Consider the following 27,511-nt stretch of genomic DNA (forward strand, 5'->3'; position numbering starts at 1 on the left):
GGACTCTGCGCTTCCTGGACTTGATTGACTACTTCCTTTCCCATATTAGGAAAGTTTTCAATTATAATCTCTTCAAATATTTTCTCAGTCCCTTTCTTTTTCTCTTCCTCTGGACCCCTATAATTCGAATTTTGGTATGTTTAATGTTGCCCCAGAGGTCTCTGAGATTGTCCTCAATTCTCTTCATTCGTTTTTCTTTACTCTGCTCTGCGGTACTTATTTCCACTATCTTATCTTCCAGGTCACTTATCCTTCCGTCCGCCTCAGTTATTCTGCTACTGATTCCTTCCAGAAAATTTTTAATTTTGTTTATTGTGTTGTTCATCAGTTTGTTTGCTCTTTAGCTCTTCTAGGTCCTCGTTAAACATTTCTTGTATTTTCTCCATTCTATTTCCAAGATTTTCGATCATCTTTACTATCATTACTCTGAATTCTTTTTCAGGTAGACTGCCTATCTCCTCTTCATTTTTTTGGTCTGGTGGGTTTTCACCTTGCTCCTTCATCTGCTGTGTATTTCTCTGTCTTCTCATTTTGCTTAACTTACTGTGTTTGGGGTCTCCTTTTCACAGGCGGCAGGTTCACAGTTCCCATTGTTTTGGGTTCTGCCCCCAGTGGGTGTGGTGGGTTCACTAGGTTGTGTAGGCTTCCTGGTGGAGGGAACTGGTGCCTGTGTTCTGATGGATGAGGCTGAATCTTGTCTTTCCGGTGGGCAGGACCGCATCCAGTGGTATGTTTTGGGGTGTCTGTGAACTTACTATGATCTTAGGCAGCCTCTCTGATAATGGGTGGGGTTGTGTTCCTGTCTTGCTAGTTCTTTGGCATAGGATGTCCAACACTGGAGCTTGCTGGTCACTGAGTGGAGCTGGGTCTTAGCGTTGAGATGGAGATCTGTAGGAGAGCTCTCGCCAATTGATATTATATGGGGCCAGTAGGTCTCTGGTGAACCAATGTCCTGAACTTGGTTCTCCCACCTCAGAGGCTCAGGCCTGACACCTGGCCGGAGCACCAAGACCCTGTCTGCCACACAGCTCAGAAGAAAAGGGAGAAAAGAAAATAATAATAATAAAAGAAAAATAATAAAATAAAGTTATTAACATAAAAAATTTAAAAATATATATTATTAAAATAAAAAAGTAATTAAAAAAGAAAAAAAAAGAAGAGAGCAAACAAAACAATAAACAAATCCACCAATGATAACAAGCACTAAAAACTATACTAATAAAAAACGGACAGATAGAACCCTAGGACAAATGGTAAAAGTAAACCTATACAGACAAAATCACACAAAGAAGTATACACATACACACTCCCAAAAAGAGAAAAAGGGAAAAAAATATATATGTATATATAAAAAAAAAAGGAAGAGAGCCACCAAATCAATAAATAAATCTACCAGTGATAATAAGCTCTAAATACTAAATTAAGGTAAACATAAAACTAGAAATAAATTAGACGCAGAAAGCAAACCCCAAGTCTATGGTTGCTCCCAAAGCCCACCACCTCAGTTTTGGGATGATTCGTTGTCTATTCAGGTATTCCGCAGATGCAGGGTACATCAAGTTGACTGTGGAGGTTTAATGCGCTGCTCATGAGGCTGCACAGAGAGATTCCCTTTCTCATCTTTGTTCCCACAGCTCCTGGGGTTCAGCTTTGGATTTGGCACCACCTCTGCACGTAGGTCACCCTCTGGCATCTGTTCTTCACCCAGGCAGGAGGGGGTTAAAGGAGTAGCTAATTCAAGGGCTCTGGCTCACTCAGGCCAGGGGGAAGGAGGGGTATGGAATATGGGGCAAGCCTGTGGCGGCAGAAGCCAAAATGTTGCAACAGCCTGAGGAATGCCGTGTGTCCTCCCGGGGAAGTTGTCCCTGGATCACGGGACCCTGGCAGTGGCGGGCTGCACAGGCTCCCAGGAGGGGAGGTGTGGAGAGTGACCTGTGCTTGCACACAGGATTCTTGGTGGCTGCAGCAGCAGTGTTAGCATTCCATGCCCGTCTCTGGAGTCCAAGCTGACAGCCGCAGCTCGCGCCCGTCTCTGGAGCTTATCTAGGCGGTGCTCTGAATCCCCTCTCCTCATGCACCCCAAAACAATGGTCTCTTGCCTCTTCGGCAGGTCCAGACTTTTTCCCAGACTCCCTCCCGGCTAGCTGTGGTGCACTAGCCCCCTTCAGGCTGTGTTCACGCAGCCAACCCCAGTCCTGTCCCTGGGATCTGACTTCCGAAGCCTGAGCCTCAGCTCCCAGCCCCCACCCGCCCCGGCAGGTGGGCAGACAAGCTTCTCAGGCTGTTGAGTGCTGGTCGGCACTGATCCTCTGTGCAGGAATCTCTCCACTTTGCTCTCTGCACCCCTGTTGCTGCACTCTCCTCTGTGGCTCCTTAGCTTCCCTCCACACCCCACCCCCTGTCTCCTCCAGTGAAGGAGCTTCCTAGTGTGTACAAACTTTTTCTCCTTCACAGCTCCCTCCCAGAGGTGCAGGTCCCATCCCTATTCTCTGGTTTCTGTTTTTCCTTTCTTCTTTTGCCCTACCAAGGTACATGGGGAGTTTCTTGCCTTTTGGGAAGTCTGAGGTTTTCTGCCAGCATTCAGCAGGTGTTCTGTAGGAGTTGTTCCACATGTAGATGTATTTTTGATGTATTTGTGGGGAGGAAAGTGATCTCCACGTCTTACTCCTCTGCCATCTTGAAGGTCCTCCCTGACACATCCCTCATCACTGTTTTATATATCACTTAAGACACACACACACAAAAAAACCTCCTACTAATTTGAATGTTACAATGCTTTCTCATTCCTTTGTTTGTAGTTACTGGAAAAGCCCTTGCAGACACAGACATATTTGCTTCACTAATATCAGATTTATTCCCTGCTGTTTCCATACCATTTTACCTACACAGCAACTTTTGTTTCAATGTTGAATCATAACACAATATTTCTGAAGACATTTTAGAAGGCAGTGAAGTTCAACACATGTATTACCAACAAGTGCAGAACTCAACCAAAGTACAACATGAATGACCTTGACCAGGTTTGGCTAGTGCAAATGGTGACAACTACATCCTACCTCTCTTTGGGCCTGCAGCAATTATAAGATGCTATCAGTTGGAGAAGCAACCCTATTTCCAAAATGCCAAAATACAAAAAAATGTGTATCTTTAAATCACTGAAATATGGCAATGTAAAGCCTGTATATATCATCACTCAACTAGTATCAATATGTTAATACACTGAAAAACTTTTGCACTACTCAATATAACAACATTTTTGGGTTTTAGGCCCTCCCTAGGTACTGGGGAATAAAAATCTGACTAACTCATAATTTTTGCTCTTTAGTATCATGAAGGCAACCAACACAGAAAGAAATATGTATAATACAAAATAAGAAGAGCCGTAATGGAAGTAAGACAAAGTGCTATGGGGAAAGAAGAGGGAATGATTAATGCTGCTTAGGGGAACTGCATTACTATTTTGTAACATAATTTTCATTACTCAATTTTCAAGGATATAATAACTTCATTTTTATGTGCTCCAACTCTAGGAAATTTCTTGAATTTAACTTGGGTTCTCAGACACTACTACTCTTTGATTTACTATTTAAATATGTAAAAACAAGTACAAAAACTTTTCTAGACAGAAATGTCAAACTCATATCAATTATGGGCAATTTAAAGTTTAGGGTATTTAAGGCAACGTTTTCTTTAAATTTTAAATAATAAAATTATTTAAGGGAGACAATAATCTTAAATTACATAAAAATCACTGAGTAACTTATTTAAAAAGAAATTTTAACAATAATTAAAAACTCGCTCTAGTCTTTCAACAGTGCTAGAAAAATTGGATGTCTATATACAAAAAAAAAAATAATAATAAAGAACCTTGATTCATAGCTACAAAAATAAACCCAAAATAGATGATTTACCTAAATGTGAAAACCTAAAACTATAAAATTTCTAGAAGAAAACAGAGAAGAAAGTCTTTGTGACCCTGATTAGGTAATTTTTTTAGATATGACACAAAAATCCCAACCTACAAAATAAAATGTGATAAATGAGACGTCATCAAAATTAAGAGTTTCTTTTCTTCACTGATAAAAGAGTGAAAAAAAATAAATCACAGATCGGGATATTTGCAAATCACCTGTCTGATAAAAGGCTTTAATATAAAATATATAAAGAACTCTTCAAGAAGATATAAAGATGCTCAACATCATTAGGCATTAGGGAAATGCAAATCAAAACCACAATGAGATACCATTTCACACCCAGTAGGATGCTAAAACCAGAAAAACTGACAAAACCAAATAATGACATGGATGTGGAGCAACCAGAACTCTCATACATTCCTGGTGGGAATGCAAAATGGTACAGCCACTTTGAAAATAGGTTTGGAAGTTTCTTATAACGTTTAAAATATGCTTACCAAATAATCCTGTGATCCCACTCTTAGGTATTTACCCAAGTGAAATGAAAACCTATGTTCCCACAAAAACCTGTATATAAATGTTCATAGTAGCTTTATTCATAACCATCAGAAATTGCAAACAACTCAAATGTACCTCCAGTGGAGGATGGATAAACAAACTGTGGTACATCCATACAATGGAATACTACTTGACAATAAAAGGGACAAACTCCATATTCACAATGACATGAATGAATCTCAAATGTACATGTTAAGTGAAAGAAACCAGACTCAAAAGACTACATACTGAATGACGGCATTTATATGACATTCTTGTAAAAGGGACACAAAATAGATCAATGGGTGCCAGGGGGGTGGGATCTGACCACAAAGAGGTACTGATTAGGGCATAATGGGGTGATGGAACTATTCTTTATCTTTATTATCATAGGAGACACATACATAACTGTATACATTTGTCAAAACCTACAAAATTTTACACTAAAAAAGATGAATTTTAATGTATGTAAGTTACAACTTTTTACAAAATTCATACCAAATTAGAAAAATGACTTAAAATTAAAGGAACAACATATTGTGCCTAGCTCAAACCTAACATAAACAATCAGTGTCCACTTTGGGTTACTTCTACATAAGGAAAGAATTCTAAAAGAATACAGTGTAATTTACCAGGAAAGATAAATGTCTAGACTTAAAAGAGTAGTATAAATAAAATAAACTGGTAAACCTATTCCTTCAAATTTATTGAAACCTGAGTGGCAGATTTCCCTGTTTATGAAAACCCTGCCTTTTGACTAAGAACTACGGACGCAGGGCGGCCGGTGGAAATGGCCACTTTGTTCAAATTGGAACGGTGGACTCCATGAAACGAAAAGTACAAAGTATGGTGCTAAGTAAATACAGGACCAGTGGTAAACCAACAACAGCAATAAAACAAACAAAAAACTTTTTGTTAGAATTTGAAAGTAACAAATTTAGTTAAAGCAATTCCTACTGCTGTTTGTTTCTCAAAAGCAAACCAGTTGCTTAGACACACGCCTCTTTCTAACATGAAATGTGCTGACATTCAGCACATTTTATGAAAAAGGGACAAATGAATGAAATGTTTAGCTAGAAAAACTTGTCATCACCAAGTTGACATGTGACTTTTAAGCTTTAGTAACTGCTTCACTATCCTCTGTAATTATAAAATTGAGTTTCCATCATTTTTAAATTACTAATGATATTTTGAGGTAAGTGTTGCTTTAAACTTTTATACATTTTTGTCAGTTAAAACAAAAAACACAAATGGATTATTCTTGAGATGGCATTCAAGTCCACTTTCTGCCCTAAAGTGCTGTATTTATTTTGACATAAAACATTCTGAAGGTAGAGATAGATCCAAAAAAGGAAACACCCAAAAAGTTCTATTTTATGCCATGGGGTTTTATTAGACAAAGTTACACTTTCGGGGGTGAGCCTTGAATGAGGAATTTGCAAATCAAGAGCAGCATTTCTGCTCTGACACAACGTAACCACATCAGCTTAGGCCAGTCTGCTCGCTCGCTGAGTCTCAGTTTCTTTAATTGTAACATGAGGCACTGGATTAGGTGTTTAAAAAAGATTGTCTATGATAAACTAAACACACAAATATTGATCTGACACAGTGCTTTGAGAACCTTTGTGAGGTGCTTATTGATAGTTTACTGGAATAAAATCACTATTGCCTTTGTACTCAAGAATTGGGTTTTTTTAAAGGAAGAAAACAGAAGAGCCTAGGCCTCACTTGTATGGATATATTGAAACAGAACTCAAACTCTCTCTTAATCATCGTGACACTTTTTCAAATGAACAAGCATTTCTAAAGATGACCATGCTGATTAAAGAGCAGACAAGTTAAGTCAGTCCTGCCCAGGGTACAGTGGCTTTCTTCATCAGCAAACTGGCTTCCTTTAGCATCCTCCTGACTTTCTTTACCCAAATTGTTGAAACTGACATTAAGATCAAGAACCATGGAACAAAAGAAAAAATGCCCTTATTTTTCCTCTTGCCTCTTTTCCACCATTTTAATGCATTTGAGAATCTACCCACTAGCCAGCAGTATCATCCATCCTCTAGAACGCTGACGTATATGCTCCTAACTAATCTATTTTCCTGTCATTTACTTTTCAGCCCCTGAGTTTTGAAACCAAGAAAAGCTACACCTTAAAAGTGGAGGGAGCCAATCCTCACCTAGAGATGCGTTTTCTGAACCTAGGCCCATTTCAGGACACAACCACAGTGCACATCAGTGTGGAAGATGTGGATGAGCCCCCTGTGTTTGAACCTGGCTTTTATTTTGTGGAGGTACCTGAAGATGTGGCAATTGGAACAACCATACAGATCATTTCTGCCAAGGATCCAGATGTAACCAACAACTCCATCAGGTTTTTCTACACATTTCACCTTATCCTTATATCCTGGAATCTTCCCTTATATCTAATTTTCTAGCACTTTTTCTCTGCTTCTTCCATCTCTGAACACTCTATATCTTTAAATTCTTTTTTCTTAAATAACATGGACTTTCCATGTTATTTAGAAATGAAGTACCATTATGTCTACAACTCACTGTCAGCTGGTTCAGCAACACACATACACACACCTCTCAATTCTCAATTGTGGCCTTATTGACACTTGGGGGTGCATAATTCTTTGTTGAGGGGGCTGCCTGTTCAAGGTATTGTACAATGTTTAGCAGCATCTCTAGCCTCTACCTACAAAATGCTAGTAGCACCCCCTGAGTTGTAACAATCTAAAAAGTCTCCAGATATTGCCAAATAGACAGACAGACAGATGTCAAAACATTAAAAATCAGTGAATCTTAGTGGTGAATATAAAGGTGATTACTGTACATTCTTTTGTTATGAACCTTTGACTTTTTTACTTTAAAACATGGAAAAAATAACAGATATAAACACGTATTTCCATACACCATACAAAGAACAGACACAGAAACTACCACTGTTGTCAACAGCTGTGATGCCATGTAGACTGGCTTTCTATTGCAAGCCCACATAACAACCTCTCCAAAGTATGTTTTGAACATCAAGATTCCAACCTAGATGCTTCCCCCTCAGGAGAGGGGTAGAGAGCTGCTCTTAGAGCCATGGCCATCTCCTGTTGACTATGGAACCAAAGTGCAAACCGCTGGTGGACAGATGACACTTCAACCTTCCAGAGCAACCGCCAAGCCTCTGAAGCTTGACACAAAAGATCAGGATTCCAAGGCTGTCTGAGGCCATCTGTCACATTAATTGTTGAAAGCCACACAAATGGATCTAGGGCTTTAGTGCAGATAGCACGTTTTAAACACACCCTGATTCATCAAAGGCCTTTTCTGTCAGCCGGTTACTTTCCTCACCTGGTGCCATTTTGTATTTAATGAAAACGTGCTTTTGCAGTTTAATAAAGATGGTTCTCTCCTGAGTTTAAAATACTGGGGGAAATCTGCTTCCTCTAACCAATTAGCAAACATTTTACATTTTCAGGCATTAAAATGGCTAAAATTATTTTGCTTGAATTCTGATATTTGATTTTTAGAAGAAAACTAAACTTTATGAGCTATAACAATTTTATAGAAGTGATATTTCAACCTTAAGCTTTTTAAATATATAAGAGAAGTTAGTGGAATAATATTATCCCCAAAACAACAACACAAATGAAACCAATTCTATTATAAATCTATATTTGTAATATAAATATTATATTTATATCAGAAACCAAGAATATATATCTATCTTCTGATTAATCTATTCATATCAGAGACACTACTGTGGGAAAAAACTCTAGAGAATAAAACTTTATGGAGGGAAAGTGTTTGAAATAAAACAAGCACAGTTTGAAAAAAATCAGATCTCATTTCTAAAAGAGTCAATCAATATCCAGTGGATACTTCCACATCTTCTTTCCAGATTCTGATTCTGGACTCCTACATGGTAAGCACTGGAAATATGATTTTGTCAGGAGTCACACTACTAAATGACAAGCAAAAGAGACTGAAAGCAGTCAAGAAACAAGGAAATTCACACACACACACACACACACACACACACACCTAGAGTGAATGTGCACTATTCAGGACTAAAGTTGTTATCTCAACACATATCTAGGAAGGAAAGAGAAACACCAGCAGGCCTAGATCCACTGCTGGCATGGAGCAAAATGAGGATACAAAATGAGGGAATCCTGTCTGCCTAACAGAAAATGCTGCTTCAGATGATGAGCCACTGAAAACTATCAGTTGGCTGGCATGGCACTGATGCAATTATTAGCATCAGGGAGGTCTATAGTGGAGTGCCTGTGTAGTCCAATACATCCCAGTCAGGAGGAATCCAAGAGTGAACAGGCAGGAGGCACAGAGCAGGGTTCACTGGGCTTATTCTAGGGCAGGGTTCTAGGTCTTGAAAGAGAAACTGGCAAGAACAAGGCAACAGCCACAGACCTGGAGGTAACAAGATAAGCGTTCAGGCACCGGGGATAAAGCAGAATTCCACTTATCATAACTAGAGATAATCGTCCCTCTGCATTTCGGTTGGAAAGAAGGAACAGAATTCATATTGTGAGATAGAGTCTCTGACCCTTTGTACTGTCCCACAGGAACAAAGAATGGTCTCTGGAGCCAAGCAGAACACAAGGGGTCCTGGATTTTGAGAAGGAAAAGCACCTAGAAGTCAAATCCCTGGCTATTACTTAATAAACCCATTTGGAAAGTACTTTCCTATATTATCTTTCACCAAATTGCTTGTTTTCTCCTTATTTATCCTATAAAAGTTATTTTCTTTTAAAAATAATTTGAATATGCCATAGGCCCCTTGTCTATCTTGTGCATTTTTGCTACAAATAAATGAGGTTCACATTCCTAAAAAGAAAATGCATATTAAATCACCCCAAAAACAACATACCACCTGAGGTTCAAATGCTATGGATAAAAGGTCACTGAACTTTTTAAAAAGATTATCAGGACTTTTATAATCTCATTTCTAGAAAGTTTATGGTATGTTCAGGCATATAAGCTGGTCATCATTTATTAGTAAAGCCCAAAACTAAGTCTCCAGATTTAGCTATATGTACATGAAAAATACAATGTTTGGATCACCTAAATTTTTAATAAATGCTCAAGGAATTTCTAGCAAGCAGGAAACTGAACCATTAGGCAACTGAAATACTCTCCTGCTCGTATGGAAACAGCTTGTCCCCCTGTGCCTTCCTAGAGTGTGTACGGATTTAGGGAGCCTGTCCATGACACCCTACCTCCAAAATCACTCCTAAATTCAGAGAATGTCCTCAGCCAAGTAAACAAGCAGGGAGCTCAACGAACACCAGCTATTGTTGGCTGAAGGCAGTTTTGTATGTGTATGTTATGCCTATTCTGCCCACAGCAGGTGAGAATATTATGATTAGAGAAAGGAAAACCACCTACGTAATTCACTAGTGTGTCCCAATTGCCTCATTTTCTATCTGTATCTATGCCTTTAAATTTGTTCTCTTGAGTCCTGAAAATTGGCCCAGTGTCCCATTCAGAGTAATGAATGCTATCATTGCCTCAATTCAGGCCCCGCTTGGGAAATGGAAGAGGAATTCCACTTGAGGGAGGCTTCTCTGAGGCTGGCCCGCAGCGTTTCCTCTCAGCGTGTCAGCGGGCAGTACTGTCATGGGTTCTGCCAGTTATTTCCATCACTCCATCTCCCCTACCACCTGTGACATTTGCTATGGCGTTGTAGGTTTGAATGCAGGAAGCTGGTTCATCATAGGCTGCCTCTCCCCTCAGCATTATGCCTACAACTTGGAGAGCTGCCATCAGGGTTACGGCTCTGTGGGCTGAATGGCTGGCTTTTCTCCTGTTTGGGGAGCTGAAAGAAAAGACTGTCAGGAGCCAACCAGTATTTTTTTTCTAAGATAAATTCAAATCTTAAAATAGCCAGTAAACTTTAAAACTAAATCACTAAATCACTAAAAAAGAACGCTCCAGTTAATTTTAAATTAACTTTGTAGGCATGTGTTTATTCTTTATTAAATAGTCAACTGTCGGCTATCGTGGCTTAATCTAATCTTCAAAAAAGAGTTAAGGCTTTGTTTCCTTAAGCAATCTCATACATTCCATATGCCTAGGTTTGATTCCCAGCCGTGCAACCTTGGGCAAATGTGTTAACCTTTCCATGCTCCAGTTTTCTCACCTGTAAAATGGAGATGATAACAGTACCTACCTCATAGGCTTATTGTGGGGATTATATGAGTCAATACAAGTAAGATGTTTAGAGCAGTGCCTGGCTACGGTAACAGGGTCAGAAGCAGAGAGAAGCATTACTTTACTTATTTAAATTTCCCAACACTTGGAGAGTTAGAACTGAAATGTTTCCAACTTCTCCAGCCTTTAGTGGTCACCTTTCCCTTTAATTCCTAATTCTCTGAACAGTCATCCTGAATCTCTGCAGGAAAAAATAAATACTCGAAACAAAATACTTTACCAAATAATACATATACTGGTATATACTGTATATATGTATATCTATTTATATATATTGAAACAAAAGTTTTACCATCAATATTTACCCTTACTGGAATACAGTCTGGCATACATATACATGTTCTTTCTATACTAGTCACAACCCACCATATTTATTTCAGATTGAAAAACAATGCACTAAAGTAAAGAAACTACTTACTCCCAACAAATGGGCAGTATTTCCCAGTTTCAACAACTTTAAGATAGAGACTGCAATTGCTGGCAACATTTCTTTTTCTTTTTTTTTTTTTTTGGCCATGCTGCGCAGCTTGTGGGACCTTAGTTCCCTGACCAGGGATTGAACCCGGGCCCTCGGCAGTGAAAACCCGGAGTCCTGGACCACCAGGGAATTCCGCTGGCAACTTTTTTTTCAATTAATTTTTACTGGATTATAGTTGATTTAAAATGTTGTGTTAGTTTCAGGTTTACAGCAAAATGAATCAGTTATACATATACATATATCCACTCTTTTAGATTCTATTCCCATAGAGGTCATTGAAGAGTATTGAGTAGAGTTCCCTGTGCTATACAGTAGGTTCTTATTAGTTATCTATTTCATATATAGTAGTGTATATATGTCAATCCCAATCTCCCAATGTATCCCTCCCCCCCGCTTCCTCCTTGATAACCGTAAGTTTGTTTTCTACATCTGTGACTCTATTTCTGTTTTGAAAATAGGTTCGTTTGCACCTGCTGGCAACTTTAAATGGAATTTTGAACCCAATATGTTACAATAGCTTATATATATAATATATAAGAAACAGAATCATTTATATATAATTTACAGTATATAATATATTATATATACAATAGTTCATATATAAACACATGTATGTTTCAAATCTTACTGTTAGCTGCAAATTATTAGCGGTGTAACTGTATGAAAGTGACTTTACTTCTCTAAGCCCTAGTTTCCTGTTAGGTGAGATAATAGCTACGTCCTAGAGATGCTGTAGAATTTAAAAAGAAGCTATAGATAAATACAGCCCATCCTGAACTCTCCAGAGACTGGCCTGTAACTTGCAACACTGTGCCTTGTAGAATTGCAGTTTCTCTGCTATTCCCGAGTAAACTCAAGTTCAGAAACCCCATTAAAGGCTCTGGACTAGAGTTTCCTCTTGCTCCTGTCTTTGCCACCCAACCAAAACCTGGAGCTTCCTCTGTGGCCCTGCATGGCATGCAGTGACTCCCCTCTGAGATCTAACAAATTTATGTGATTACAAGTTTAAACCCAATGGCTGAGGGGAAGACGTGGAGATCACCTCCCTCCCCACAAATACATCAAAATATATTTACATGTGGAACAACTTCTACAGAACACCTACTGAACACTGGCAGAAGACCTCAGATTTCCCAAAAGGCAAGAAATTCCGCATGTACCTGGCTGTGTGGCTGACAGGGTCCTGGTGCTCTGGTCGGGTGTCAGGCCTGAGCCTCTGAGGTGGGAGAGCCGAGTTCAGGATACTGGGCCACCAGAAACCATCCAGCCCCATGTAATATCAGTCAGCGAGAGCTCTCCCAGAGACCTCCATCTCAAAGCTAAGACCCAGCTCCACTCAACAACCAGCAAGCTCCAGTGCTGGACACCCTATGCCAAACAACTAGCAAGACAGGAACACAACCTCACCCATTAGCACAGAGGCTGTCTAAAATCATAATAAGTTCACAGACACCCCAAAACATACCACCGGACAAGGTCCTGCCCACCAGAAAGATAAGACCCAGCCTCAGGCACCAGAACACAGGCACCAGACCCCTCCACCAGGAAGCCTCCACAACCACTGAACCAACCTGACCCACTGAGGGCAGACACCAAAAAAACGGGAACTACAAACCTGGAGACCCCAAACACAGTAAGTTAAGCAAAATGAGAAGACAGAGAAACAAACAGCAGATGAAGAAGCAAAGTAAAAACCCACCAGACCAAACAAATGAAGAGGAATTAGGCAGTATACCTGAAAAAGAATTCAGAGTAATGAGAGTAAAGGTGATCCAAAATCATGGAAACAGAATGGAGAAAATACAAGAAACGTTTAACAAGGACCTAGAAGAATTAAAGAGCAAACACACAATGATGAACAACACAATAAATGAAATTAGAAATTCTCTGGAAGGCATCAATAGCAGAATAACTGAGGCAGAAGAACAGATAAGTGAACTGAAGATAAAATAGTGGAAATAACTACCACAGAGCAGAATAAAGAAAAAAGAATGAAAAGAATTGAGGACAGTCTCAGAGACCTATGGGACAACATTAAACAAACCAACATTCGAATTACAGGGATCCCAGAAGAAGAAGAGAAAAAGAAAGGGACTGAGAAAATATTTGAAGAGATTATATTGGAAACTTCCCTAATATGGGAAAGGAAAGAGTCAATCAAGTCCAGGAAGCACAGAGAGTCCCATACAGGATAAATCCAAGGAGAAACAAGCCAAGATACATATTAATCAAACTATCAAACATTAAATACAAAGAAAAAATATTAAAAGCAGCAAAGGAAAAGCAACAAGTTACAAGGGAATCCCCATGAGGTTAACAGCTGATCTTTCAGCAGAAACTCTGCAAGCCAGAAGGGAGTTGCAGGACATATTTAAAGTGATGAAAGGGGAAACCTACAACCAAGATTATCTACCCAGCAAGGATCTCATTCAGATTCAAAGGAGAAATTAAAAGCTTTACAGACAAGCAAAAGCTAAGAGAATTCAGTGCCACCAAACCAGCTTTACAACAAATGCTAAAGGAACTTCTCTAGGCAGGAAACACAAGAGAAGGAAAAGACCTACAATAACAAACCCAAAACAATTAAGAAAATGGTAACAGGAACATACATATTGATAATGACCTTGACTGTAAATGGATTAAGTGCTCCAACCAAAAGACACAGACTGGCTGAATGGATACAAAAACAAGACCCGTATATATGCTGTCTACAAGAGACCCACTTCAGACCCAGGGACACATACAGACTGAAAGTGAGGAGCTGGAAAAATATTCCATGCAAATGGAAATCAGAAGAAAGCTGGAGTAGCAATTCTCATATCAGACAAAGTAGTCTTTAAAATAAAAATTGTTTGTTACAAGAGACAAAGCAGGACACCACATAATGATCAAGGGATCAATCCAAGAACAAGGTATGATTGTAAATATTTAGGCACCCTACATAGGAGTACCTCAATACATAAGGCAAATGGTACCAGCCATAAAAGGGGAAATTGACAGTAATACAGTCATAGTAGGGGACTTTAACACCCCACTTTCACCAACGGACAGATCATCCAAAAGGAAAATAAATAAGGAAACACAAGCTTTAAATTACACATTAAACAAGATGGATTTAATTGATATTTATAGGACATTTCATCCAAAAACAACAGAATACACTTTCTTCTCAAGTGCTCATGGAACATTCTCCAGGGTAGATCATATCTTGGTTCACAAATCAAGCCTTGGTAAATTTAAGAAAATTGAAATTGTATCAGGTATCTTTTCTTACCACAACGCTATAAGAGGAGATATCAATTACAGGAAAAAAAGTGTAAAACATGCAAACACATTGGAGGCTAAACAGTACACTACTAAATAACCAAGAGATCACTGAAGAAATCAAAGAGGAAATCAGAAAATACCTAGAAACAAATGACCATGAAAACACGATGACCCAAAACCTATGGGATGCAGAAAAAGCAGTTCTAAGATGGAAGTTCATAGCAATACAATCCTATCTCAAGAAACAAGAAAAAACTCAAATAAACAACCTAAACCGACACCTAAAACAGTCTTCCAAGTGCCCATAACTGAGAACTATCCTGTTTCCCATGGCATGCACTCAGTTCTCTTATGTAATATGCCACAGTATGCTTATTCAAATAAAACGATGTGTGTAATCTCTGTTTTTGCAGATATTCCATAGACAGAAGCAGTGACCCTGGAAGGTTCTTCTATGTTGACATTACAACAGGTGCCCTAATGACTGCAAGACCCCTTGACCGAGAAGAGTTTTCTTGGCATAATATCACTGTCCTTGCTATGGAAATGAGTAAGTAAAACAAAAAAAACTGCTCTCCACCTAGTGACAAAACAGAAGCACTGGAGAAAGTGGAAGTTTCTAGAGCTTGTTGAAACAAAAATTATCTTCTTTATGGAAAGGAATGGAAATCCTGGTTTATGCAAGTGAATGAATGTATTTAGTTCAAATACTTATTGAGGATCTTCTGTATATCTAATCCTGTGCTAGAGATAAAAACACACGAACAAAACATGCAAAAGCAGCGCAAAAAATAGCTTACTTAAATCAAAGAGCTAGACCTCTACATGGAGAAAAGGGAAAACTCCGGAGAGCTCTGAGAGGCTTTCAATCTTCAACAAGGTTAGGAATGCACAAATAGCATAAAATAGTAGTGTTGGATGAAAGGAGACGTTTATAACGTATCACCCTTAGTACACACATACATGCAGTTAAGAAGTTCAGACATCTTACAACAAAAGACAGATTTATGAACATAAACTTAAAAATAAAATTGAAGACTAACAAAAACTAAATTAACATATTATAATCTCAACACAAATTAGATTATATACTCCTACACTGCATATTTTTCATAACCCCTAGTGATGAGAAAGATTAAGGGAAATGACAAATACTAACATACTGGCCGAAGAATGTACAGCCATTCATGAGAGCAATTTGGTAACTAATCTTTGTATTAAGATCCCCCAATATATTCATACTCTTTATCTCAAGAATTCTCCTTTAATAATTATCTTAAGGAAATAATCATAAACATTAACAAAGATTTATGTACCCAAATGTCCACTGCATTGTTATTTTAAAATAGGGGGGAATTACCTAAATGTCTAATAATAGGAGTTTGATTAAATAAATTATGGTACAGCCACACAGTAAAATGAGACCATCATGTTGATATGAATACCCATGTTTTCAAAGTATATTTCAATGACACAGGATAATCTTGCCCTAAAATATTAAAGGTCTAAATTCAACTTTTTTATTTTTTTTCATTTCAGTGCGTGTGTGTGTGTGTGTGTGTGTGTGTGTGTGTGTTGTATTGGAGAGTTTGGACACATGTAATATAATACACAACGTATAATGGGGCTCTCTGGTGGTAAGACTATGCATCACATTTATTCTTATGTTTTTCTGAATTTTTCATTATTCTTTGTATAAACAAGCAACACCAAGTTACAATGAAAAACATGTAAATATGGCAGCACTTTTGGTAACCAAGCTATAGAAATATTCAGGGGAAAGACACAGTATAGACATTCTTGAGAGAGAAGAAAACCAATTAACCACAGAACAGGGCATTCCGAGGTTTAATGCAATCACTTACTGAGCATACTTTCTGTGTCTTATGACCTCTAGTTTGTCTTCTTGGGATGGTGGCCGAAACAGAAAAAGGCAGCAGGTACGCTAGTGGGGCTGTGAAATTATCTTTGTGTGGCAACGCCAAGCAAAAGACAGACCAAAAGGACATATTTCCCCATAAGTGACTATGAGTAACTTCTCCTACCCCAGCCAAAGATACAGATTTGGTGTATGTTTGATCCTATACTATCTCCCTTAGTCCATACGTGGAAATAAATGTGCAGTGTTTTCTGTAATCCCATGAATAACTTGAAACTTTCTGAAACAGTAATTCAAAGAACTGATTACAGGTTTTCCCACTATCCAAAAGTAAAGTGTTCCTATGAAACCTTTTGTAAGCCAAAATGTTGTAAAATGGAGAAGCAATTACATTAGGACACATCTTGCTAACGGATGAGCAAAATAAAAAGCACAAATGCTCACAGACACAGTTCAAAGATATGGCAGCTGGATGCTGAGTATAGTTCCTGGGGAAAGAGCTTGTTGGTGCCACTCTCACAGCTCAGGGTGCGACCTGCCTTCAATTCTAGAACCTGAAGCATGAGCCAAGTGAGAGATTCAAAACCTCTTTTTAAGATTCATTTTGTGATACCTGCTCCCCCCGAGCCTCATCCCTCCCCTCAACCTCCTGATATCACACACTCTCTCCAACACAAAACTCGTCCTGCCCATGCTTATGTTCTGGCCACACTCTTAACAGGCAACCCCTGCATCCTTGTGTTGCTATTTCCATGTACTTTATCCATTCCTTTAAAAACCAGAATGAGGAGATAAATACCTATTCCAACAAAGAGCTGCTTTCTTGCATTTCTGAACCCTCCTCACCTTTGGTTTTTGTTTGTTTGTTTTGTGTGTGCTTTTAGGCAATCCTTCCCAGGTTGGAAGCGTTCCTGTCACAATCAAAGTCTTAGATGTGAATGACAATGCTCCAAAGTTCCCCAGATTCTATGAAGCTTTTGTCTGTGAGAATGCCAAAGCAGGGCAGGTAAGGCAGCCTGTGAGGGTGCACCTTGGTTAACCCCCAACATGTGGAAACGACTGTTTCAGATAACCAGATTTGTCATCAAAGAAATTTAAGACTCCAGAAACTAAGTTTACAAAAGAGAGTCCCCAACTTCTGTATATCACGTTGCAACAGTTTATTTGTTAAGACAACTATTTCAAGCCTCCATTACATTTTATAATCTAAACAAGATTGTGAATCAAGGTGGCTTACTCACCTGTGAAGCCAGGTAGTTACCCACTTTCTAAGTGAACTGTATGGAACCAATTGCAGTAACATGTGCTCTGGGTCCTGGAAATGAGGGACCATGGAGATGAAGATGGGGAGAAAAAAGGAGAGTCTTTTTCTCATTTTAGCACTCATCCTTGAAAGTGTTTGTAGTAAGGAAAGTTTAGTTTTTATATCTTCCTACCTCCCTTCCTTCTGGCAGCAAGTTTACAGACTGCCTGCCCTATTCTCAGAACACTTCATTACCTAGAATTACCTACTCTCTCCCCTCCCTCAATTAAAACATCCACTTTCTTAGTACCACTCATGTCATGTAAAGTTGTGAGAGGAAAGGCATCTGAAGGAACAAATTTCTACTTATTTGAAACAGCTTTAGTTTCATAATCTTCAGATATATTTGTGTATTTTTTTAAAGTCTGCTTTTAAACCTAAATGAATATTGGGTTGACTAAATCCCAAGTGGTATAACTGAAAAACATCCAAACTGTGCTTGGAATGGCCACGTTATTAATGTATGTGTCAGGCTGCTGCCCACCCCATGCCCAGCCTTCCATACCTCAGATCACAGGCAATCTCTCCTCTTATGCTCCTGCTTTTGTAAGACTCTTCAGTCCTCCCTAACGTATTTCCCCCGAGCCTATTTTGTGGTCCTGTGGATTCCGGTTTGGGGACGTTGGCTGCACATGGCAAGGACACACGCTTTGGTAATTCAGGCTTTCCAACTGTAACACAGCTTTTGCTTCCACTTCTCTCACCCTCCTGCAGCATCCCACTGCACAGACTCTCTCTATACAACCAAAACTTTTATTAGCTTCCTGAACTCACCAAAGATTGACTCAACACATCTTCACCATTCTACTCAAAGAAAAAGTGACTCCCTTGTTCCAGGGGGGGGAAAAATGTGTCCTGTAGTCCTTCTCATCTAAATTATCTCATCCATTGATTCTTGAAACCCAGTGCAATGGTCTATAGCATGCCTGAACTTTTTTTCAACAAGTCTACAATAATTCTACTTCCATATCTATTGAATTTCTAGTCCAGAAAGACCTGAAATATTATGCAGCTAATAAAGTTACAATGAAGACTTTCCAGCATAAGAAATGATCTGTGTTATTATAAGAAAGGAGGTATAGAAACTACATGTACATGCTTGAAGTTATGTAAAACTGTATCTGCATGTGAACAAAAATTGGGAGGCAGGATGCAAAAACAGCAATAGTTACTGTGCTAAGGTAGTTGAGATTTGAGTGAAGGGATTTGGGACTTCATTTTACTGATTCTTTTATTGTAACGTGACAATTTTCTTATATATTATCGAAACACCATACATAAATTTTTGTTTTATATTATATAAGATTATCATTATAATATGACAAACATAATACTTTATATTTTAATATGACAAGGAACTAATTTTTAATCTGTAATATAAAGAGTAATAGTAGCACAATAAATTAAACCCCTCATTCCCCAAAAGTGAAACATTTCCTTTCTTAACGGGCTTCAGAAGAGAAGGACAGGGGTTTTTTTTTTATATATAAATTTATTTATTTATTCATTCATTTATTTTTGGCTGCGTTGGGTCTTCATTGCTGCATGTGGGCTTTCACTAGTTGCGGTGAGAGGGGGCTACTCTTCGTTGCGGTGCGCGGGCTTCTCATTGCAGAGGCTTCTCTTGTTGCGGAGCATGGGCTCTAGGCGTGCGGGCTTCAGTAGTTGTGACACATGGGCTCAGTGGTTGTGGCTCGCGGGCTCTAGAGCGCCGGCTCAGTAGTTGTGGCACACGGGCTTCATTGCTCCACAGCATGTGGGATCTTCCTGGACCAGGGCTCGAACCCGTGTCCCCTGCACTGGCAAGAGGACTGTTAACCACTGCACCACCAGGGAAGTCCAGAAGGACAGGTTAATAGCAGGTTACCACCTCTCTTGTTTTTGCAGCACACAAGCACACCTCCCATTTCTACATTTCTATATACATCTTCTAATTGTCTATTATACAGTCCTTTGAAGCACGGTTTATCTGTGACTTCAAGTTCAGACCGTGAGCCACAAGTCTATCATAGTCTGTCATATTTGTCATCTTTAGCCCAAGATACGTAAACCCTACTCTTTGATTTTGGCTCTGGGACATGTTTTGAAGATTTTCAAAAGCACGCAGCTCAGTAGGTATGTCTGGTTTATGAAGAATCAGGCCTCCTTGTGTTAGATTTGTCAGACACTGTTGTTAGCTTTGTATCTGCCGAGTTGGGATGTGTGCTTTCCTCTTAGGGAGAAAGGAAGCCCAGAAAGAAATCAGACGACGTCTTTGGTGCAGGCTGAGGGCGGCATGAAACCTGCTGAGCAGAACCTTGAATGGCAAGTAGGGCTGAGGATGAAATGGGACCTGCCAGGAGAGGGGAGGCCAGGAGAGCAGGCTCCGGTGCTCCCAACCTGTATCATCGCTCACCCATTCTTTAAAGCCCTGTAACCAACCCATCATATGCCTCAGGTCCCCACCTCACCAATATACATATATACAATTTCATAGGTCAGATGTTCTGAAATGACTTTCTGTTTGCCAAGTTATACATAATCACCTATTTATAACATTCATGAAGAAACATGTCTTCACGTGTTTGACACCATGGGCAAGACGGAACGTACAGGATTTGTCTCGGCAGGAATGGGGCAGTGGGGTGACCCTCGTGTATGAGCAGCACTGACGCCAGGCTGGACCGTGGGGCAGATTTATCTTCAGTGCTCTCCTGATCCCTCTCCTTTATTGCAACTCCATCCCCCCGACCTTTAGATTCAACAGAGCCCCGCTGCCAGTTGGGTTCACCAGGAGGCATAAATGAGATGGAGTTCTGGTCTAAGATGTTTATGAAGGCATGCCCTTGGGGCCAATGCCCGTGGAAGGGAAGAACTTCTGCAAACCTGGGCAAAAGGAGAAGTCCAGCTGCAGTGCAGACGCACTAACAGCCCTGGATGACTTCACAGAGTTCTAGGACTAGCGTTCTCCTGAGTGGAGATGGGATGGCCAGGCTTTCTACTACCACATCAGTCACTGGATATGGATTGTCCTGGAAGAATGTGGTGACTGTGGGTAGGTGGCTCTCAGCAACTGAGGCAACCGCCAAAGAGACTGACAGCTGAAGGTATCAAGTCCTTCACTGAAGGGGGTCTGAGCAACACCATGTTTACCAGCAGGCCCCTTGCTGGAAGCTTTCCCCTCTGTTATTTAATCTTCTGCATACTGTGAGGGTAGCATTACCTCCTTAATTTACAGATGAAGGAAGAAAGACTAAGCAAGCCCACCTCAGCCCTCCAGCTGACTCTGAATGTTCCATTTTCTACTCTGTTAATAGCCAGCTTTTGACAGCAGGAGTGTGGTGTCTACAGGGCCAGGCCCGAGACGGGTGGGGGGAGTCTGTGCCATTGGTTGGCGGGAGAGCAAACACACAGGAAGAAGACCACCCCTTCGACACCTGTTCTATATCCCCCCAGTCTGCCTGCCAGTGTTTCAACTGTGTTATTTCTCACTGCTTTCTTTAGGAACCTTTCCATCCTGATCTTCATAACCTTCATGGTAACTTACAACTTTGAAAAACATGTGGAAAAGGCAAAATTTTGGCCAAAGAGCTCAAGAGGAGGCCACCCCACCTCTTGCTCTCCTCAGCCCCAAGCCTTGCTCCTGACTCCAGCCTGTTCTATAAAGCCCACCCAGAGGCTTGTGCTCTCCACTTTGCCTGGCTCTCCTTCCTGCCAGCAAAGAGTGACTGCTGTGCCACCCATCCCCTCACATCTGTTTTCCATTAAGCTGACACAATCAATGTAGTGTCTGCTTACTTCCCACTAGGTACTGGTCATTTTTAAATAGAGGCCTCTCAAACACAGCAATCTGACCATGAACTATTAACCCAAATGTGAGGCTAAGAAGGTGAGGCGAGGGGACCAAAAAAACTGGGAAACAGGCAGGACCTTGTGGCATCCCAGAATTATTTCACTCAAAGTCTCCTGTTTCAACTGCCTAAAAAGGGCCAGACCTGGGGTGAGGATAGTGTGTTACGTCAACGTCTAACATCTGAGGCATTTAGGTATCATCTACCCTGTGCCTGTGAACACACTCAGGCCCAACAATAAACCAAAATTCAGTTCTGCATTGTGTGATGGCACAGAGACTGCCGAGGGAAGTTTCAGGATGTTCTCATTAGGTATAACAATCTACTACTGGATTTCAGGGTTTGGGATCCCCCCTGCCCTTGAAGCTTTTCTTTTGACTCTGACTCGCCTGATTTCATGTCCCTCCCTCAGCTGATCCAGACAGTGAGCGCAGTGGACCTAGATGACCCACGCAATGGCCAGCACTTCTACTACAGCTTGGCTCCTGAGGCTGCTAACAACCCCAACTTCACCGTAAGGGACAACCAAGGTAATCAGTTGGCTACCGATGCTTTTCTACAGCGTGGGCTGGAAACTTCGGGTTACTATACCATGCAAACAGTGTCAGAGGTCACCTGCTCTTTAACAGCACGAAAGACATCGATGTTAATTTGTATGGTCTTTTATTAAAGTTTTGTTTCAGAACATCAAAGACAACGTCCTCTGCTGATTCTGAAACTTTTACTCAGTCCGTCAGTTCACTCAAACATTTGAGCATGGGCTCTGGGCCAGACGCTGTGCGAGGCACACAGGCTTCCTTCATCCCCACAGAGAGCAGCCATGTTTGTATGTTCTTTAACTACAGGAAGAATCTGAGAAAGCTGAAAGAAAGAGGCCCAAGGAGAAAACCCTGAGTGAACACTTCTAAGCAAGGATCAAAGTGGGAAACAGTGAAAGCTCCCAGAACAAAAGGGAGACAAAGGCTAAGTAACCCTTGAGTTACTTAAGAGCAAAGGACAAATAGAGGAACACAACCAATAGCTCTGGCACCGAAACCACTTTATTATTTTGGAATGATTCAGAAAGAACAGTCAGGTGGGGTTCCCTATTCCAGAAAGTGCTTCCCTCTACATCTTTGCTGGAATGGAATTATAGACCCCTCTACCCCCAAAAGCATTCAGACCAGCTACGGAGTTCACAGACCTAGCACACTCTTCATTGGGCACAGATGGGAAAAGGAGGGGCTTCTGTACTCTGGCCAGAAGATTTTCAGAGAAAGGTCAGAGCAAGTGAAAAAATAATGTAAATCTGTCAAGTGAACCCCTTGTGTTGCTAACTCTGCTACCAACTACCTGTCTGACCTTGGAGAGGGAGGGCATCACTCCTCTGGGCTGTGGTGGCCTCATTTTTATTCCAATTCTAAAGTGCTGTCACTGTAGAACAATCTAAACAAAGGGTAACAAAAAGTCATGATTTGGGCATACCTAGTCTGAGTCCAAAAATCAATTGTTTGGGACTTAAAGTATTAAATCCACCCCACACGATATTCTGCTTTTAAAACTAGAGAATATCAAACCTGTTTTCTTCTAAATGGAAAGCATCCTTCCAAGTCACCCGTTTAATCATCTACATAAAATCATCAAAACACTATGATAATTGTGAAAGGAAGAGTAATATAAATTATAACAATAGAAGTGCTACAATTAAATATCCTGATATTTTTTACTGGGTCAAATTTTGAATTATTCATTTATCTGCTCCACTTGGAAACCCTTCCTGCAAAACGTTGTTTCAGACCCTTCAGGATAGGTTTTTTTTTTTGGCCGTGCCACAAGGCTTGCAGGATCTTAGTTCCCAGACCAGGGATCAAACCCAGGGCCCCTGCCCCTGCAGTGGAAGGATGGAGTCCTAACCATTGGACCACCAAGGAATTCCCTAGGATAGGTTTCATAGTAGAAACCCTGGGGAAAAAAATAATACATTATACTGTTTCTTCAAATTTTCAGCTAAGTGTCACTCTATTCCTCCATTCTGATATTTGTCTGAATCAACACAGAAAACAATACGCAGCAAAATGCTGCAAATTTCTTACCAATGACTTTGGGCACCAATTCATGGAGCCAATACCTTAAAAAGATGGGCCCCTGGAACCTGATGACTATAAAAAGAAATGGCTCGTCTCTTGGAAGGTTTTTTTTCAAAACGTTAGTCGGAACATCTTCAATAGAAAGAATGAACTCTTAATCTCCTCATGACAATTTATCCCTCGAGTATCCTTTACTGAGGCTCATTAAAAAATTGACCAACATCTGATGTGGTGGATCTACTGTCAAGCCCTCCAACTCCCGTGCCCAAAATATGATATTCATTTATGAACACCACAGTGCACTATTTCAAGTAAAGCCTTTCTTAATCCCCAAAGCATCGTGAAAAGGATTGTCCATATACTTCACAGTTTCACACGCATTTTCCCATACTTTGCTTTATTTGATATTTATAATAATCCTTTAAGGTCTTAAGAAAGTTACTAATGCCTCTGATGATTCTCATTGTCTCATCTGATAGATAAGGAAAGAAAGTAAATGGCCCATGGAATAGAGAGTATGTATTAAAATTGGGACTGGAAGTTGAGACCTCCTGTTTTAGCCACACACACACACACACAATTTTTGTGTCACCCTGGATACTATTTCCAAATGGGTTATTCAAGCTCCAGTTATAATATTCAACAAAATTTTGCAAGTGGCTAAATTCTGCCAGCTCCTTTGTAGGACTAGTCTCAGCAATGTGATGCTCTGATCTTTTTTCCTTAATCTTAAATAATTCTGAGATCAAGAAATCTATGATGCATAGTAGGCATGATGTAATACTTATATGAAATTCAGCTCTTCTCCGGCTTTCTAAAAGTCTGATGAACTGCCCTTGATTAAAATGAAAAATAAAGAAGATTTCTGTTCGAGAAAAACTTTACTTCTGACAAAAACAAAACGAAACTGAAACTGTGAAGCAAAATTACTAGTACTTAGCTATTAAATCTGGAAAACAGAAAAGAGATGGATTGTGTGGTAGGTGGAAATATGAATATAATCTTCAGGTTGGTAACCAACTGCTATCTTTCTCCACTGAGAAGGAAATAAGAGGGAAAAGGCCTGTACCAAAGTAGGAAGAGATTTCAATTAGCTGAATAATTTTCAACATTAATGTTACAAAACTAAGTAAGCGGTTACACAGCACAATGGAAGGAGTATGTATTTGGCGTCAAGAGACCAGAGTTCAAATCCCAGCTCTTCTACTAAATTAGTGATTTTGAACCAATTACATAATCTCTCTAGGCCTTAACTCTCACTGTAAAAGGGTGAGATTATTACTATCTCACCAAATGGTGGTAAAGATTAAATGAGATACTGCATGTAAAGTCTAAATACCTTGCACATAAGCACTCAAAAAACAACTGCTCTCATGATAAAACAGGGGGAGGAGGAGATGGAAAAGTTAATTAAGGAATTATGTATTAGTCAGAATAAGCTAGGTTAGGCTGCAGGAACAAACAACACCAAAATCTCAGTGGCTTAATGCCACTAAAGTTAATTTCTTGCTCACATAAAGCTGACTGTGGGTCTGGCGACCAAGGACAGCTGTCCAGGTGTAGGCTGCCTGGCTCTCCATCTCAAATGTTCGTTCATATATTACAACAAGGCAAGAGAGCACAAGAATAACATACCAGCTATTATTGATACATGCTGCTGTCCGGAAGTGAAACAAATCAGTTTTGCTCATTTCCATCATTTAAAGCAAATGATACAGACATGCCCAAATTCAAGAGGGTAGAAAAGATAATCCTTTATTATGTCCAGAAATATTGATATTGGTATGAATAATGTTTACTTTGGTTAGACTCTCAGAATTTTTTGTTAAGTTCTAGACTCTTCCCTGTGAAATGTGAAACACATCCACAGGACCTTCCATATTGATGATGTTAGCTTTGTCACTGATTATACATCCTACCACATCTCTCAAACTTTTCCTCGGCTGAAAAAGTTACCAGCTTTCCAGAAAATATATCTAATTTATAAGTCAAACCCACTCAAGAAAACTTGAGAACATAGATTAAAAAAGATCCTAGGGCCTCCCTGGTGGCGCAGTGGTTGAGAATCCGCCTGCCAATGCAGGGGATACGGGTTCGTGCCCCGGTCTGGGAGGATCCCGTATGCCGCGGAGCGGCTGGGCCCGTGAGCCATGGCCGCTGGGCCTGCGCATCCGGAGCCTGTGCTCCGCAGCGGGAGAGGCCACAACAGTGAGAGGCCCGCGTACCGCAAAAAAAAAATAAATAAATAAAAAAAAAATAAAAAAATAAAAAAAAAAGATCCTAAAACATTACATTAGGCAAATATAAATACAGACAGACAGACAGACACACACACACACACACACATCAGCTTTGTGGAAACATACCAAACCATTTTGCTAATCCCCTTTAAAACTGGGGGAAACAATCCAAAAATGGGCAGAAGACCTAAATAGACATTTCTCCAAAGAAGATATAGAGACTGCCAACAAACACATGAAAGAATGCTCAACATCATTAATCATTAGAGAAATGCAAATCAAAACTACAATGAGATATCGTCTCACACCAGTCAGAATGGCCATCATCAAAAAAATCTATAAACAATAAATGCTGGAGAAGGTGTGGAGAAAAGGGAACACTCTTGCACTGCTGGTGGGAATGTGAATTGGTACAGCCACTATGGAGAACAGTATGGAGGTTCCTTAAAAAACTACAAATAGAACTACCATATGACCCAGCAATCCCACTACTGGGCATATACCCTGAGAAAACCACAATTCAAAAAGAGTCATGTACCAAAATGTTCATAGCAGCCCTATTTACAATAGCCCGGAGATGGAAACAACCTAAGTGTCCATCATTGGATGAATGGATAAAGAAGATGTGGCACATATATACAATGGAATATTACTCAGCCATAAAAAGAAATGAAATTGAGCTATTTGTAATGAGGTGGATAGACCTAGAGTCTGTCATACAGAGTGAAGTAAGTCAGAAAAAGAAAGACAAATACCATATGCTAACACATATATATGGAATTAAAAAAAAAATGTCATGAAGAACCTAGGGGTAAAACAGGAATAAAGACACAGACCTACTTGAGAATGGACTTGAGGATATGGGGAGGGGGAAGGGTAAGCTGTGACAAATCTGAAAGAGAGGCATAGACATATATACACTACCAAACGTAAGGTAGATAGCTAGTGGGAAGCAGCCGCATAGCACAGGGAGATCAGCTCGGTGCTTTGTGACCGCCTGGAGGGGTGGGATAGGGAGGGTGGGAGACACAAGAGGGAAGAGATATGGGAACAGATGTATATGTATAACTGATTCACTTTGTTATAAAGCAGAAACTAACACACCATTGTGAAGCAATTATACTCCAATAAAGATGTAAAAAAAAAAAACTGGGGGAAAAAACTAGTATTGAATTTTCACCAAATTCATATTAATTGCTTAAACTTAGACCACCAATTAGCGGAAAATAGCAGGGTGTGTCATGATTAGGGGATTTCAAATAAGCTTCTGCTAAACAAGCAGGTTCATCAGAAAGCACAGGAGTTGGTGACTGCATTTCAGAGGCATAAAAGAAAATAGCAGAAGAGTTGAACTCCAGCCAAAGTGGCAAAAATAAGCAATGTGCCACAGCCGCGTGGGCTCCTCAGCATTCTTTTCCTGGGGGCACAAAGCAGCACAGGGCCTTGGAAAGCTGCTGAGCTAGAACAAACAGGGACCACAAGTCGCCAGTGACTGTTCATTTCTGTCAAGTTTCCCCAGGGACATTTCAGTTAGATCTGAAGTCTGACAGTTCGCCCTGGGCACTTTGTCACAAAGGGTAAGACAGACTCTCAAAACAGATCTCTCTCCTAGGCCTCAGGGTTTTCCCTAGAAGCAAGCAAAAGTCTTGGTTTCTGAATCCAACTGCTGTTCCCCAAAAACCCAGCGGTGGCTGTAGCTAACCGCCTCCAGGGCGTGCTGTCCCTGCTCTCTCCTTCCCCACCCAGTTCCTGCCCCCTTGCTTTCCTCAATC

The 27,511-nt window shown here is 40.1% G+C and overlaps 1 protein-coding gene across 1 annotated transcript in view; it reads left to right on the forward strand.

The window, feature by feature from the left end:
• The window catches only part of CDH20 (cadherin 20), a gene marked incomplete at both ends in the record, with an annotated part of 63,012 nt that overhangs the window by 30,566 nt on the left and 4,935 nt on the right, over positions 1-27,511 (forward strand). Inside the window, 4 exons of the mRNA XM_082640560.1 lie at positions 6,566-6,819; positions 14,835-14,971; positions 17,185-17,306; positions 21,846-21,963. Coding sequence (XP_082496686.1) covers positions 6,566-6,819; positions 14,835-14,971; positions 17,185-17,306; positions 21,846-21,963 — 631 coding nt within the window. The remainder of the gene's footprint in view (positions 1-6,565; positions 6,820-14,834; positions 14,972-17,184; positions 17,307-21,845; positions 21,964-27,511) is intronic.

The sequence above is a fragment of the Mesoplodon mirus genome (assembly GCF_964341445.2).
Source record: "Mesoplodon mirus genome assembly, chromosome: 13".
NCBI classification, from domain to species: domain Eukaryota; kingdom Metazoa; phylum Chordata; class Mammalia; order Artiodactyla; family Ziphiidae; genus Mesoplodon; species Mesoplodon mirus.